General features: G+C 39.3%; 1 protein-coding gene across 6 annotated transcripts in view; it reads right to left on the bottom strand.

Moving 5' to 3' along the window:
* The window catches only part of LPXN (leupaxin), a 43,037-nt gene that overhangs the window by 10,876 nt on the left and 14,568 nt on the right, over positions 1–17,593 (bottom strand). For 3 of the 6 annotated variants that reach the window (XM_060018948.1, XM_060018949.1, XM_060018951.1), the window contains 5 exons: positions 17,068–17,114; positions 9,853–9,952; positions 6,163–6,330; positions 5,065–5,238; positions 4,868–4,949 (listed from right to left, as the gene is read on the bottom strand). In XM_060018948.1, coding sequence (XP_059874931.1) covers positions 4,868–4,949; positions 5,065–5,238; positions 6,163–6,330; positions 9,853–9,952; positions 17,068–17,114 — 571 coding nt within the window. The remainder of the gene's footprint in view (positions 1–4,867; positions 4,950–5,064; positions 5,239–6,162; positions 6,331–9,852; positions 9,953–17,067; positions 17,115–17,593) is intronic. The other 3 variants (XM_060018953.1, XM_060018952.1, XM_060018954.1) reach the window with 1 other exon arrangement.

Consider the following 17,593-nt stretch of genomic DNA (forward strand, 5'->3'; position numbering starts at 1 on the left):
ACGCTGATGCTTCATAAAGCAAATGGCGTAAAACTGTGCTTGCCTATAAGTAGGCGTTACTTGAGAAAATTAGAAGACATTCCGACTGGCCTAGGAATGACTCTCACCTAGGCCTTTACAGGGTATCTGGTCTCAAGAACGAGACAGCAGAGAAGTAACAGCCTCCGTTTCAACTCAGGTGAGTCTCAGGCGACAAATCAAAAGCAATCAGCCAAACTTGCTGTGATACCCCTGCATTTAGTAATCCAATAAGTTGAGGAAGTTTCAGCACTAACTTTCCTGGAGGCTCTCTCTGGGGCCCATTACCTCTGGAGGACGGATGAGAAACACTAACAATTAAAAGTGCCTTAGAGAGAAGAAGGGTGTTGATACTCTGGTGAGGCTCTTAGCCACAGGGGAAATTAGGGAGCACCTGCATGGCCTGGATAATGAACAATGAAAGGGAAAGACATCGGCACTGAGGATGCTAAGGCCCGATGTGCTTAGAAACCTGAACCTTAAAGAGGAATTCTCTGAACCGAAACAAAAATGCAGACGAATTGAATTTCCCAGGAGGCTCAGTAGTTCAGCTGTCATTACAGAAACTTTGTGTGTGACTATGTGACTTGGGGCAAGGCAGGATGCCTTGCACTAATTAATGGACTAACCATATGGCAGGAGACCCATTTACAGAAAACAAAGGATGAAAACAAAAATACAACCCAAGAGGAGCTTCTGATTAGTAAATGGCCTTTTTTGTCACTTGTCTCAATAAGTATGTTTTAAGTGTGGCTTCATATTGTCATGTAAAGTCATAAATGACCAGATCAGCCTTGTCTGGTTAGAAGGGGTCCCAGTCAAAAACAGTAAGAACTAGCTACCTTCATGGTACTTTCTGATCATCTATGAATAGGGTATTTTTCTTTTGTACCTAACTTACGTCTCTTCTTGAAATATGTCTGCATCCTGTTATTCTGCTCTCAGGCAACTTCCACATCATAATCATCTGTGAGCAGTATTCACTTGCTGACTGTTCTACTCAACAAACCCTCAGACTTCTAAGGCTACCAGTGCAATATAAACTGACCATGACTTAGATTAAATCTCAATGAAAAATGCTGCTTAACCAAAGTTCAATCTAAAAATGAAAGGCCTAATGATTTGTGAAAAGCACTGAACAAGCTTCAGTGAGCAAGCACATTACTACAAAGCACTCTGACAATGGATTTTATCAGTGCTACTCTATCCAGGTCTGTCTTCAAATAAAGTATACCATGTCGGTGCCAAGAAAGTAAAGACACAACAACAGCAGAAGAGGGATTGAGTCTCTGTCAAGGGGCAGTTATGATGGTGCAGAACAAAACACGGAACTTGCTGAAATGAGACTGAATTTAAATTCTAATTCTTTGATTTTCGAGTTGCATGACTTTAAAAAAATCACTTTACCTCCCTGATGCTCAGTGTTTCCATCTATAACTTGGTAAAATGTGGGATAAAATTATTCTCTCCAAGTTGTGGTGGGGATTAAATGAATAATAGTTAGGAATATACAAAATAACCTGCCTGATATCTAGGACCCGGCCTCCAGGAGAATGACACAACACACAGGTTGATCTTCACGCCTTCTTGAAACATCACCACAATAGTTAAAGAATTATTTAAAACAGAAAGGCTCATAGGAAAAAAGAGAAAAGGAAAGGACATGCCACAGATGAGATAGCAATAAAATTCTCCAAAATTTAAAGTAGGTATTAGAGTGGCATGTAGCTTGGCAGAAAGAAAAAACAAGCTGAAACCTAAATCTCTGAAGAGGGGAGGTGCCAATAAAACTCAAGCCATCCTGAGCTCCAAAACAGCAAAGGAGCTCAGGAACTGAATGCATAAAATAGTCTTCAAGGCTGAAAACAGGATTGGTTTAAAGTCTGAAGAGCTGTCAGAAAATCAGATCTCTCATCTTACCATAAGATGCAGTGATTATTTCTATAAATTTCAAACCAGAGGGTCTCATTGATCAGGGATACTGGACATCATAAGAAAAGAAGTCAAGCTTTCTACTAAAAATTGAGAATTAAATAAAAGTTGGCATGCCGAATGGTGAAAACCCCATCCCCCAATCTCTTTCACTAACTTTTGTAATGTCAGCAAAGGAGAATATCTCTTTGGTGAAATCTATTCAAGATGAAAGACCTAAAATATTACTAGCCAGGGGTCCCGCAGCACAACGGCCAGAGCACCCTACCTGAGTGCCATACAGTTGAGTCCACCAGCCAACATGCTCCGCCTCACCCACAGAGCTGCGAGTTAGCATTTTAGCGTCTCACTCATTCTTAAATAAAAAATGGGCAACCAAAGGTCAGCAGCATTTGCCAAAGACCACTGTAACAAGACTCCTCACTCACACCTAGGATGCAAAACAGGTAAACAGAAGGGGAAGTTGAGAGAGGGATTTCCTTGGAGAAAACTGTGCTATGTGTGCTCCACCACCACCACCAAGAAGCATGCGGTATGTTCCGGCTACCCTCATGTCAAGAGACGGAACTCCGTGGGATCACTCAGAGGGCTGGGTATGTGTCCCCTGCCGTTAGCGGGATACAGCTGACGGTACTTGGTTCATCCCAGGTGAGCATCTGGCTGAAGGGGCCTATGGCCGCTGAGTAGAGTGACGCGCCTGAAATTACCTGCCGTCCCCACTGACTGCAAGAGAAATATGCAAGTTTCCCATGGTCCATATGTGAAACTATGAGTGAAAGAGTTCATCTGGAACCATCATAATCATTTCTAAGTGATCACCTCGAGGGAACAATGAAAATCCTGCAGAAAAGAGTCTCTGTGGAATGGATCCTCAAAGATCCACGTACTAAGGGGAGAACGGCCAGCCAAGACATGTAAAGGGCCACCAAGAATTTGTAATTGGATCCGGACTGAATCCACAAAAACATCCAAGTAAAAAGAGAAAGTCAGAGTTAAATATCTGCCAGGCCTGGAGAGCACAAAGCAAATTAGACAAGTTAGAACTTTCCTGCCCTCCAGTCTCACCTCTTCCACCCCTGTTTCAACCCTGGAGGGGTCAGCTATCAAGATTAGCAATGGGTACGAGAGTGGAAGCAAGAAAGGACCAATGAAAGGCCACAACCCCCTTCCCTGGCCTCCTGCAGCTTAAAGGCCCGACCAGGGGAGAGAGTAGCTGTCACTTTAAAGTTGGAAAGCTTTAGCTCTCACACAGACTGAATTACCTAAGGACCTAGATTTGTGTTTTGTGTCTTAAATTGATTTTCTATTTAGAAGAGTTTATTAAGAACAATAAAAAAAGACATGGGACTGCCCAAATCTTTATTTAGAAGAAAACTTTTCCCAGTGAGTTAATTCTAAAAGGACAGGAACAGAAAAAATAAAGAAGCTTTCTGATTCCATGCATGAATCATATTTGTTCAAAAGAAACATGAAAAGAAGTCAGAAAAAAATCAAGAAAATTCAGAAAACAGAAGGAAAAAAAGCTTGCAAAAGGGGAAAAACAGGTCACACAGAAAGGATCAGGAACAAGAACAAAATTTTAAGAAAAAACTTCTCAACCATGGAAGCTGGAAGACAGTGAAGCAATGTCTTCAGAATGATGAAGGGCAATAGTTTCCACCTAGAATTCTATGTCAGGGCAACTTAAGGTAGACAAAATATTCTCAGATATTCAAGTTATTTCAAAACTTTTACCTCCTATTCATTCTTTCTCAGAAGCTACTGGAGGTGTGCTCCACCAAAATAAAGGCAATAACATGTATTGAAAGATAGAGGGAAATAGTAAAAATAATTCCCAAGATAGCGGCCCAGAATAACGGCTTCTCAACAGGCCTGAGGAGAAACCGTTTTAGGCAGGAGCAGAAGGGTCAAAGCCTCCTGGACAGATGTCTCCAAGAAGAGACATCTTCATGGAACTGACATATTACCAGATGTGGCTGGCCCTTTTGAGAAGGGTTTCACAGCTCTGTCAGATAAATTAGTGATAAGTACAATGAAAATTAAGCTAATGAAAAAGGGATCCAAATATTAACTTCAGGAAAAAAACAAGTGTATATGAAAAGGACACCATGATAATGATAATCATCATCGTTACCAGCCTCCACGTGCCAGGCATTGCTGTAAACGCTATACTGATACTGTCTCTTAAAATTTTCACAATGACCCTAGAAGGTAAGCATTATTATTAGGCCCATTTTACTCATGAGGAAAGTGAGGTACAAAGAGGTTAAACGACTTGAACAACATCACATAGCTGATAAATACCACAGCCCAGATTTGAACCAGACAGTCTAACCCCAAAATCCATGCTCTACTATATCAGTTTGTTACGTGGCTCAGCTGTGAGCAATATTTATGTGACTGTCAACATATACACACTGAATACTGATCTGACCTATAATTATGACCTAATTATAACTGAGAGAATGGGGGAGGAATTATGTTGGGGGTAGGTGGGGTAGTAATAAAATTTCTAAATCCTCATCTCTCCTGGTAGAAAGTTAATACATAATGGTTAAAACTGGGGGGAAAAAATCAGTATATAGTAATATATTATTTAAAACATACAAATAAATAATAGAAGAAGCTAAAAAATTTACAGAGGAGAACTGGATTTGGCAGTGGAAAAAGGAAAAGCAAGGGACTGTTCTTTTTAATATTACTCTTGAAGTAAGATTTGCATTTTTAAACTATGCATTTGTATTTCTTTGATTTAAAAAGTCAATTTAAACAAAATTCATCAATGTTGGAAAAAGGTAGGGAGGGATGGCATTTGGTACTGAAATGGGCACTTGGATGGTAGAGGCAAGAACCAGGACCGACAAAGCAGATCAGGGAAAAGCTCTGCTGGTCTTCTTGTAACCACCCTGGGTCATACCTTCTTCACCAAACACCTCTCCACAGTGAGTGCAGAAGAAGTGCTCTGGGTGCCAGGTTTGGTTCATGGCCGTCAGCACTTTCTGGAAAAGAAACACACCGGACAGATTAAAATGCTACGGAGCTGTAAAACATGACCCCAGCTCTAAGTGAGGAGTAAAGGATACATGAAAGCAGGGGGAAGGGCGATTTACTTACATCCAGGATGGGAGCAGCACAGTAAGCACAGCGTGGAGAAAAAAGGTGGTGGTAGTCCTTGGGGCAGTAGGCCAAGCCATTCCGCTCAAAGAAGGGACTGGAGCCAATCTCCTTTTTGCAGTGAGCGCAGACGAAGTGCTCCGGATGCCATGCTTGCCCTAGAGCATGGATCACCTGAAGAACAAAACAAAGCCTGGCAAGCGGGGGCCCAGTTCGGGGCTCTAGGGTCCACAGGGGGCACGACTCTGGAGGGCGCTCTTCCAACAGTATTCCATGTAAACGACTCCCCCTGGAGTTACACAACACTGAGGCCTAGACCTAGGTTCTACCCATGTGGTCTCTTGTCCGTACTTTATGCATAGTAAAACAGTGCCCAACTTCCCTGAGTGATCACACTGAGAAAAGCCTATAAACGATCATTTCCACTATACTGCCCCAGAGGATGGGAGAAACAAAATGGAGCATAGTAGGGATGGACAAGAGATAACTAACTATATCTTGGCATGGAAGGGATCCCTGGAAGAGGAGAAGGCCAATGACAGTTTTTATTCCTCTGATCTGAACACCTCATCTCACATCCCACGCAAAATCAGGTCTCAAAGCCCTTTATAATGGTTTTGGTGAAGGATGATGCCCGAGCAGGAGTTTGTGGCCATGATACGGAGCCGAGTGCAGCTAAAAATCGAAATCAATTGATTTACACCCAGAATGTCTGAACAGAGGGAGCAGTGAGAAAGTTCCTCTGGGTGAAGGCAGTACAAGAAAATGGTTAAGAGCTCAAACTCGGGAGCCAGACTCTCCTGGGTTTGGATCTTACCTCTACCTCCTACTAGACCTTGGACATGTCAGTTAATGACCCTGAGTCCTCGGGTTCCTCATCTTTATAAAGGGCTTGTGACCCCTGAAGGGCTAATGTGACCATTAAATAAAGGAATACTTGTAAAGTGCTTTGTTCAGTGCCCGGAGCACTGTAAGGGATCAGTAACTATTACTAAACTGTCTTAGAACATACGGAGAAAGAGCAATCCTTAGTGGGATGGAGACAGACATACACACTGACATAGACGGCTGTAGGATCAACGTCTTGGCCTATCCCACCTTTCCAGCAATCGGTTTCCAGCAGGAAACACAATGGCCCTTGGGCACTGTCGCAATTCCAAGGTCCTGCAGTTCCTGCTCCAAGCCCCCCAGCATTGAGTCCAGGGAGGCCTTGTGATCCTGCTTGTCTGGTAACTGTTTCTTGCTTGTATCTGCTTTCACTGTAACCTGTATCACGAAGAGAACCATAAAGAGAATCATCCTCACTGGCATCTTCTGCATGATCCCTTAGTCTTTCGCTAACCTTCCTCCAAGGCACTGGGAGAATCTAACATTGTAACACCAATAAAAATGCTTTCATTTCCTTTTCATTCTAAGTTCCTCAGGGCAAATGAAATCTGACTAATCTTCCTCTGTTTGCAAATCTTTTCTGGCAATAGGATATTGAATATATGAAGATGATACTTTATCTCTCATGATGACTACAAGTCAACAATTAACCTTATCTTCTTTTTATTCATTTATTTTGCAATATTTATTGGGCACCTGGTTTGTGCCAGTCACTGCTCTAGGCTCTTGGTATAGAACAATGTACAAGACCAACCAAGTGTCTGCCGTCATGCAGTTTACATTCTCTGGGTAATAGACAATAAGCAATTAAAGAAATAAATATATGATGTATATCTCAGGTGGAGATAAGATATAAGTTATATATTGAGACAAATGAGAGAGGGTGGAATGGAGAGGAAAAACTGATTTAGATGAGGGTGATCAGAGAAGGCTCTCTAAGGAGGTGATATTTGAGCAGATATTTGAGCGATGCACTGACATCTAGAAATATTGATATTTGTGGGAAAAGCATTCCAGAGGGAAGGAAGGCCCAGAGGAAGGAGACAGTCTGACACATAAAAAGAAAAGTAAAAAAACGTCAGTAGGGCTGACCTAGTAGGGCTAGAGGGAGTGAGTCAGGAAAAAATGATGGAAAAAGAGGCAAAGATCACATAGGGCCCTCAGGATAAAAGCTGCAGTTTTATTCCAAGGGTGATGGAACCATTTTGTTTCAAGCATGAGAGTGAAAGAATCTGATTTACAAGATCCTTGTGGTAGCCGAGTGAGGAATTAGGTGTGGGCAAGCCAGAGTGGAATTAGACGCACTAGTTAGGCAGGAGACCATTATAACAGCTCAAACTAGAAACGACTTGGACCAGTGTCAGTGGAGAAGGCAGTGAGAAGTTGTCAGATAAGACTTGCTGATGGATTGGATTTATTAAAGCAAAACTCCAGAACAGTTATTATAAAACGTTCAAAGGAAAAACCTAAAATTACAAAACAGAACAAATTACAAATTGCCCAACTTATCCTTCGTCAACTCTTGTCCTGAGATTCCATCTCTCTCAACTCCTTTCCAACTGGGCTACTGCAACCATCTATCTAATACTTACTGATCAGAGAACTACAATGATTCTCCATTGCTTCCAGCATGGAATTTTTTTTTTTTTTTTTTTTTTTTTTTTTTGCGGTATGCGGGCCTCTCACTGTTGTGGCCTCTCCCGTTGCGGAGCACAGGCTCCGGATGCGCAGGCTCAGCAGCCATGGCTCACGGGCCCAGCCGCTCCCCGGCACGTGGGGTCTTCCCGGACCGGGGCACGAACCCGCATCCCCCGTATCGGCAAGCGGACTCTCAACCACCGTGCCACCAGGGAAGCCCCTCCAGCATGGAATTTGCAGCATCGGATGGACATTCAAAGTCTCCCATCCACTGCCCTCGCTTTACCTTTCCAATCTCATCTTTTATTCCTCAGTAAAAAGCCTCCATTGTTTAAAGTCAGCCAGGTTCCCTGCAGTCTCCTGAATGTGATCTGTTACTGTCTGCCTTCACGCCTCTACTTATCCACTTTTTACTGCCTGGAATAACCTCACATTATCTCACTAATCCAAAATGCTCATTTCCCTTCAAGAATCTTATCATATGACACATTTCCTTCCTCCTCTCTTATATAATGTTAGTTAATGCTGAAGAGAGTAGTGTTCAAAAGGTTAACATGGAAAAGGCCTGAAAGTACCTAAGTAAAAACACAATAATGTATCTATAGCTACACATCGTACATTTACATCTATAGCTATTTGCTGGTATATTCCAGAATACTTTTGAAAGGGTATGTAAAAAGTAGAAAGATTTTTTTTCTAGTATTTTCAGATATACAGTGCAATGAGGAATGCACCCAGCTTTACTGCAGACATTAAAGAAACCTTGTTTCTGATATTCATTCATTTGTCCCTCTAATAAGTATGCATTATTCATAATGTATCAGGAACAGTGCTGGGCATTGGAAGTCCAAAGGTGAGCCACAGAGATAAGCTTCCTGCCCTTCCAATCACACACATTTTTATACACTGCCCTGAAATTATTTCATAGTCATTTCATGGGTGCATATCATATCCCCCAACCAATTCAGAATGGATGGATTCTCTACCTTAAGAATTCTAGCTCAATATTTTGTAATAACCTAAATGGGAAAAGAATTTGAAAAGGAATATATACCTGTATATGTATAAGTGAATCACTTTGTTGTACACCTGAAACTAACACAACACTGTTAATCAACTATACTCCAACATAAAATAGTTTTAAAAAAGAATGAATTCTAGATGATAATTCCCTTAATAAATTCTTAGGTCCATTTATGTCAGTTCCATTCCCTGCCAGGTCAGTGAGCTTGCCACCCATGCTCTGGAGACTAGAACAAGGGGGCAGATTTTACCTCAGTATGAGTTTAGGACTCATCCTTCCTACTGTCAAAGCCACACTTTGCTCTCCCTTGCCCTGACCCAGCTTTCCCACGGGTCTCCTCCATCCCACTCAGGGGGTTCTCTTTAACAGCCCTGCCACACTTTATCCAGCTATAGTGGCAAACGATCTTTCTTTTATTCTATAGGTGTCACAGAGTCTTATGCCTCATTTTATCAAGCACACTCCAAGCCCCTTGAGATCAGAACCCATATCACAGTATCTTTTGTCCAGATAATACACCTTAAAAAAACTGATCCAGGGCTGCCCTGGTGGTGCAGAGGTTGAGAGTCCGCCTGCCGATGCAGGGGACACGGGTTCGTGCCCCGGTCCGGGAAGACCCCACATGCCGCGCAGCGGCTGGGCCCGTGAGCCATGGCCGCTGAGCCTGCGCGTCCGGAGCCTGTGCTCCGCAACGGGAGAGGCCACAACAGTGAGAGGCCCGCGTACCGCAAAAAAAAAAAAAAAAACGGATACAAATGAACTTATATACAAAACAGAAATGGACCCACAGACATAAAAAGCAAACTTATGGGTACCAAAGGGGTAAAGGGGTAAAGGGGGGTAAATTAGGAGTTTGGGATTAACATATACACACTACTATATATAAAACAGATAACCAACAAGGACCTGCTGGATAGCACAGGGAACTCTACTCAATATTTTGTAATAACCTATAAGGGAAAAGAATCAGTTATATACACACACACACACACACACACACACACACACACACACACAACTGAATCACTTTGCTGTACCCCTGAAACTAATACAACATATTGTAAATCAAGTATACTTCAGTTTAAAAAAAATACATAGTACAAATTTGAGTTCATCCATTGAATTAAATTTAGTATGGCAAAATAAATAATGACTTAGGAGAGTTTCTCAAGGGGGAATGCAGAGCTGAGTTCACAGAGATAAGACCCTGAAGGCTGTATCGCAGGGACTGTGCTCACCTGGGTCTGCATTTCACACAGGTGGGCCATCAGCTCCTCCAACTGCACAGCTGCTGAGGTTTTAGGAGGTGGTGGTGATTCCTTTGGCTCCTGGACCTCACTATAGGGAGAAAACAAAAAATCATACCAACACATCAAACTCAAATAAATGTTAGGCCATGTATAAAATACCAGAAAATGCAGTTTTAACTATTAACCCCTTAGATATGACTAAAACTAGAGACAGAGACTATTTTTCAAAACTAGGTACTAAACATCTGAACAAGGTCTCCCTGCCTTTGTCTCCATGTCTCCCTCTGGCCTCAAAAACTGTCTATTGTTCTCAAGTGCATGAAGAAAAGTGCCGGACCTATAGCTGGGTGGCCATTCTCCCCCAACGACCAGGAAAAAAGCAGCCTCTGAAAAGAGTTTGAAGACCACGGTCCAATGTGTATATTTTATTTTAACAGCATTCTTTTTAAAATTATAGGGCTTCCCTGGTGGCACAATGGTTGAGAGTCCACCTGCCGATGCAGGGGACGTGGGTTCGTGCCCTGGTCCGGGAAGATCCCACATGCCGCGGAGCGGCTGGGCCCGTGAGCCATGGCCGCTGAGCCTGCGTGTCTGGAGCCTGTGCTCTGCAGCAGGAGAGGCCACAACAGTGAGAGGCCCGTGTACTGCAAAAAATAATAATAAAATAAAATAAAATAAAATTATAAAGTATATCTTCTTTCAGTTACTGTCAAGTGAAAGACAAAAAATAAATATATAATATACATACTATATATTTATATGTTTAATATATATTTATATAACATATAATAACATTTATGTAATATATAAAATACATAAAAATAAATAAATACAGAGAAGACATTGGTCCATGGGCCCCAGAAACAGTAAACAGATTTTTATTCAAATACCTGCATAATCATTAGTAAAATGAACCACATGTGAGGACACAAAATAGAGTCTAATAAATTCTAAGAAGTAAATCATACAGACCATATTCTATCTACTTAAGTAAAAATAAAGTAATTCTAAGTAATTCTTGGGAGAAATAAAAAATTAACAATTTTCAAACTATTTAGAAATAGCTATAAAATCACACATGCTCTTCAGAGTTGAAAGCAAAATGTTATTGAAAGGAAAAATATAAATAGACTTAGGTGCAATATTGAAAAATAAAAAAGACCAGAAGCAAATGAAACATCCAACCCAAGACTCGCAAAAAATAAAAAATAAAATAATAATTAAACAGAAAGAATAAAAGCATAAATCAATTAAACAGAAAACAAGCCAAAAAAACTAACAGCTTTTTGGGAGCGTTGTATAAATTACCAAGTACATAATAAAATATGGAAAAATCACCCAATAGGTTCAATGAATATCTCAGAAACTTGGTACTAAAACCAAAGACAGAATGGTGTACGTGTGTGTGTGTGGTAGTGTGCACACCAGTCATCCAAGAATGGTTCAACATTACAAAAAGGATTATTATAATTCACTATACTAACAGAGAAAGAGAAAATCTTTATAAACACATTGAGACGTACTGAAAAGCAATTGAAAACAAATTTAACCACCATTCCTGTTGCTGAAGATCGAGGAGAAGAAAAATTCCATAACCTGACAAAATATGTCTATAAAAATCTATAACAAGCCTCATATTTAATAGTCAAATACTAAACACATTTCTAATTAAGGGAAGAGGAGGACAAGGCTCCTACTGTCATTGCTAGTCTCCAATATTATTCCAGAGTGCATTAGCAAATGCATTTAAAAGTAAAAATAAGAGTTTTATATATTTTAAAGAAAAATGTAAAGCACTCTCACTCTTTTTAAATATATAATAATATTCCTAGAAAATGAGAGATAAATGATATAACAACTATTATAATGAATTTTTAAAAATCAGGATGGCTACAAGATACAAGAATAAAATGAAATAATTAGTGTCTTTCCTATAGACCAGGGGTAACTGATTTGAAAATCCAATGAGGAGAAAAATGTGTTCACAATACTAAGAAAAAAATATATCAAGTATTAAAGAATAAATCTAACAAGAAATGTGTAAGATTTCTATGAAGAAAAATCACTAAAAAGAAGACCTACCTAAATAAAGATGCATAATATGATGTCAGTTTCTCCCAATTAAACTATAAATTCAATGTAATCCATACAAAAATTATAACCAAATTATTCAAGTTCATAGGCTGATGCTAAAATTCAATACAAGCGAGAACACTCAAGGCAATTTTGAAGGAAAAAAAAACCAAACAAACAGGGATAACTTGTCCCAGTAGATGCGGTATCCTATAGAGTGATAATAATTTAATTTGTGTGATGTTGGTAAAGAAACAGACAAGTAGATCAAAAGTAGGGTAGACTAGAAAACCCAGAAACAGACTCTGGTACCTATGAGCACTTTGCATATGGTAAACATGGCATTTCAAATAATCAGAAACAGACTATTAGAATCAAGGTACATGATAACCTATTTGGAACACAATAAATTTAGATCCCTAACACACTGTACACACAAATGTGTTTTTAATGAATTCAAGATATAAATGTTTAAACAAAAATACTAGAAGAAAATGGAGGATTTTTTAATAATTTGGAGTGATAAAGACTTTCCTAAGAAAGGCATAAAACTGAAGTGATGTCAAAAAAGAAAACATATTGATAAAGATAGTATTAAAAAATTTAACATGAATAAATATTTAAAACATAAACAATATTCAAATATTTAAAAGTTGATTAATCAATAGTAAAAATATAACCCAAGAGAAACCTGAGCTAAGGATTTTTTAAAAAGTAAGTTTCAGAAAAAGAAATTTGAATGTTTACTACATAAAAATATACTCAATCTCAATCTTTAATATGGAAATTAAATGGTGAGATACCATTTTTTCCCCATGAATCAAAGTTTTGAAAGATTGACAATATGCAGTGTTGGCAAAAGTCAGGGTTATATCTACACAGATATATTTACATATATTATAGGTAGCTACATAAATTATAAAACCCTTTGCAAGGCAGCATCTATCAATATTTCAAATGCATATACCCTTGGATGCAGCAATTTCACTTCTAAGACTCTATCCTACAGAAAAATTGGACATATCTATAAAGATATAAGTACGAGAACATTCCTTAAAACACAAAAACAGAATAGTTTTTATGAGCAAATTGAAACTAAACTAAATGAAAATACAGTCAAATAAATTATGGTCCACCCATGCTATAGAATAACCCTGCAGGTGCTAAAAAGAATGCCGACATAGAATTTTATGAACTAAGGAAGACTTCTAATTTATATTGTTAACTTAAAAAAGCAAGGCCCGGAACAGTATGAAAAATATCCTTCCATTTATGTAATTTTAAAAGCACAGATACATAAGTATGAATATGCATACACAAAGGTCTGTAAGAAGACATACCTACCGGCACAGTTACCTAAGGAGCTGGTAATTAGGTGGTGGGAGGAAAGACTCTACTGGAGGTGGTCTCACATCTTACCCTGTATATCTCACATTTCTTTGACTATTTTTTTTTTGGTGGTGCCAGTGTGGCTTGCGGGATCTTAGTTCCCCAACCAGGGATTGAACGCGGGCCCAGCAGCGAAAGCACAGAGTCCTAATCACTGGACCACCAGGGAAGTCCCGTCTTTGACTTTTTTTAAAGACTATTTTTTAGGGCAGTTTTAGGTTTACAGCAATATTAAGCAGAAGATACCTCTCTGACTTTTTATATATGTGAGTTTATAAAATAATTGTGTACATGAAGTTGTATTTTCAAAACAAAGGTCCTCTATACTAGAAAAGAAACAATGATGAAAACAGGTGAGGCGGTAGGGGTGGCAGATGGGGCATCAGCAGTACAATTCTCACGTGTATCTTAGTTATACACACATGCACACATTCATAAATAACGATTCCATAAACAACCTTCCATATACTACATTAATACAGTTACACTGTTGTGAGTCCTACTAAAATTATTTTTAAATATAAAATTAATATGTTAAATGTAGAACATTTTAAAACTGCAGAGGAATACAAAGAAAAAACTAAACCACACATAATCTTCCTTTTGAGAGGCAGTTAATTCTCTAGACATGCTGGCTTATACTTTTTTATTTTATTTTATTTATTTATTTATTTCATTTTAACATCTTTATTGGAGTATAATTGCTTTACAATGGTATGTTAGTTTCAGCTTCACAACAAAATGAATCAGTTATATATATACATATGTTCCCATATCTCTTCCCGCTTGCGTCTCCCTCCCTCCCACCCTCCCTATCCCACCCCTCCAGGCGGTCACAAAGCACCAAGCTGATCTCCCTGTGCTATGCGGCTGCTTCCCACTAGCTATCTACCTTACATTTGGTAGTGTATATATGTCCATGCCTCTCTCTCGCTTTGTCACAGTTTACCCTTCCCCCTCCCCATACTGGCTTATACTTTTACACTCTTCTGTGATTGTGTATGATTTTAGAAAATTTGAATATTACTGTTTTTTTCATGTTTTAAAGTTAACATTTTTCCATATCCTTATGCACATTCTTATCTTTGCAAACGTAATAGTTAACATTTATTGAGTGTGTATACTACACCAGGCACTCTGTAAAGGGTTTTACACATGTTCTCTTTAAATCCTCATAAAAACCTTAAAGGTAAGTTTTATCACTCCCAGATGAAAAAACTGGGGCCTAGAGAAGTTAAAAACTTTGCTCTACCCAATACAGATGGCAAATAACAGAGTTTGGGCCTGCAGACTGTGAAGCTTGTGTTTTCTATCACTAAATTATCTTTTTAAATGATATATAAAGGCTATATAGTTTCCAAATGCATAATGTGTCATAATTTATTAAATCAATCACTTATTGTTAGACACCTAGATTGCTTCTGATTTGCACTGTTATAATCAACACTGCTACATAAATATTTGATATTTATTTCCATAGAGTACGCTCTGAGAAGTGGAATCACTGGGTTATATAGGTAACTGACTCTGGAATAATGTTTGCAATCAACATTAACCAAGAAGCTTAGCTAACAACCCACCAAACTTAGCACGCTTAGCATGCCATCAGCAACAACTTCATTACTCAGAGGTTTTAATAATACAAATACAAGAGATGCATTTAAAAAAATCCAGACTTCTCAAGTGAGGGGCTTCAATTTTTTTCCCCATTCATTCCTCTGCAATATTTTTATGAAGTCTCCCTCCCTATTCTTACCAAAATTCTTTCTGTTCATATAAAAGATACATTTCTAAATACTATCATATTGTTATATTCATGACTAGTATTTCAAGGTATTGGTACTTTTAAAGTTGAAACTAATGTTTGGTTAATTTAAGCAAGCCAGAGGAAATGCTGGAAACAATGCAGGAATCTTGTTTCTGCGGCTCATGCTTCATCTGTACACGTGAGCCTTGCTGGCTCTGAATTATACCAGCCTCGGGTTTGCATCAGTCCATTACATATTTACTAGGCCACCTGGATTTCATATCACTCTCCCACTCAGATCTACACAATAAGTATCACTCAGTAATGGTTAAGTACATCGATCAAGGTCCACTCAGGAAAATACAAACACTAGGAGTAAGAAGAAGGAAGTTAATCCAGAAATTTGATTACACAGGTGATGGGAGAGCTAAGAAGCAAACAGAAAAATTGAGGGAACCCAGAGATTAGCTACAGCAGGAAGCCATGAGGCCAAAGGGACAAAGCAAAGAGGCAAAGTTACCAGAGCCCAGGAGTCCAGGTTAACAGACATAAACTGGAACCACAGCAGGCCTGTTTTTCTCCAGCTGAAGCCATAAAAGTAGATATAACTGCTGACAGAGACACTGTGGAGAGAGATTGGGGGAGCAAAGGCCCTAAATTTCCCTGCCTTTCACCCTCCAGTCTCTCCACAGTGCCTCCCATTGGTTGAAACCAGTAAAAGCCTACAGACCCTGGAGCCTGGAAAACCCAACCTGCAGGGTTCAGCTCCCCTGGAGTACAGAGCAGAGCAAGAGAAGAGGGAGAAAGGGGTCTGATGGGAAATAGATCACAGATTTGTACCACAGAGGAGGGGGTGTCAATAAGTTACCATTGGCATGCCATCAACTGATCACAATGCCAGATACACAGGAAAATGGCTGTTGGTTGGGCTGGTTCTCATCGTATACGTTCCTGTGTTTATTAGTATTTCCATTAAAGTCTTGGTTTTCTCAATTAAAAAAAAATCAATATTAACTGAGAGCCTATTTTGTACCAGGTACTGTTTTGTTGTTGTTGTTGTTTTGCTTTGTTTTCATTTTTTTACAAGGGGGAGAGACAGGAAGGCCTATGAGACAGGCCCACCAGGCAGCTTCCTAGAACTGGAATAAGCTGGCATACGTATTAGTAAACTGGCTTCACTCCCATCAAAGTAGAAAGTGACTTAAAGTGAGGAGTTGTAAAAAGACTTCAAAAGATAGCACAGGTCCTTCCCTTATTTTTACACCGTGTGTGCACTATTGGTTGCAATTCTGAAACCAAGTAATATGTGGTGTAGTACTCTTCACCAAGCATGGACCTTTACTATCTACATTTTCAACCCTTTGTTTCCCAGAATGCTGTCTCACTTTTGTTAAAAAATTGCAAGCTATAACTGAAGAGAGACAGGAAAAGTGGCCTTTTAATTTTTTTAGACTGTCAATTCTGCCTTGGCCAGAAGAGATAATTTAGTAAGTGGATCTGTTTCAATATGTAACTTTTATTAAAAGGAAATCCCTCCATCACTAAATACATTTTGAGCAAATATGGAAAGAAGTATATATTCATTAATCTTCCATGGAGACACACTGTTTTAGTGCAGCCCTGATCCTAGGTCTGATTTTGTCGGCATCCTGCTGAAATTTCTTTAGGTGTTTTCTCTTTTGTGAACTGAAGCATGATATCTGAAATGGCTGGGCCAAAACGTCTGTGGTGACTTGGACTATTTACACTTTTTCAGGTGGTAAAGGAAATAGCAGAGCCCACCAGCCTGGACAACCCATCTAAAAGCCAGGCTCCTTGAGAAAGTGCCAGGTCAGCTGGGCAGAAATCCACCTCCGCTCACAGATCATGGAAAGAGGGGGAGGGTAGTAGGAATTCTAATAATAAACACCTACAAAGCAAATTATGGTCCAAACACAGGTGATAACAATTATCTAATAAATTTAATTTTTTTAAATATTTAATTTAAAAAATACCTGTGGACATGGGGCTCCTGGATTTTGGTAGTATACACGAGCTGCACCTAAGACATATAAGTGAAAGAGAAGAAAGAATGAATTTCTGTTGGATGCTGGATAAACAACAAGGTCCTACTGTATAGCACAGAGAACTATATTCAATACCCTGTGATACTAACACACCACTGTAAAGCAATTATACTCCAATAAAGATGTTAAAAAAAATATACTGTGGGGCTTCCCTGGTGGCGCAGTGGTTGAGAGTCTGCCTGCCGATGCAGGGGACATGGGTTCGTGCCCCGGTCCGGGAAGATCCCACATGTCGTGGAGCAGCTAGGCCCGTGAGCCATGGCCGCTAGGTCTGTGCGTCCGGAGCAACGGGAGAGGCCACAACAGTGAGAGGCCCGTGTACCGCAAAAAAAAAAAAAAAAAAAAAAAAAAAAATATATATATATATATATATATATATATATATATATATACTGTGATAAACCATAATGGAAAAGAATACAAAAAAGAATACGTATATATATGTATAACTGAA

The sequence above is a fragment of the Delphinus delphis genome, chromosome 8 (assembly GCF_949987515.2).
Source record: "Delphinus delphis chromosome 8, mDelDel1.2, whole genome shotgun sequence".
Lineage (NCBI taxonomy): Eukaryota > Metazoa > Chordata > Mammalia > Artiodactyla > Delphinidae > Delphinus > Delphinus delphis.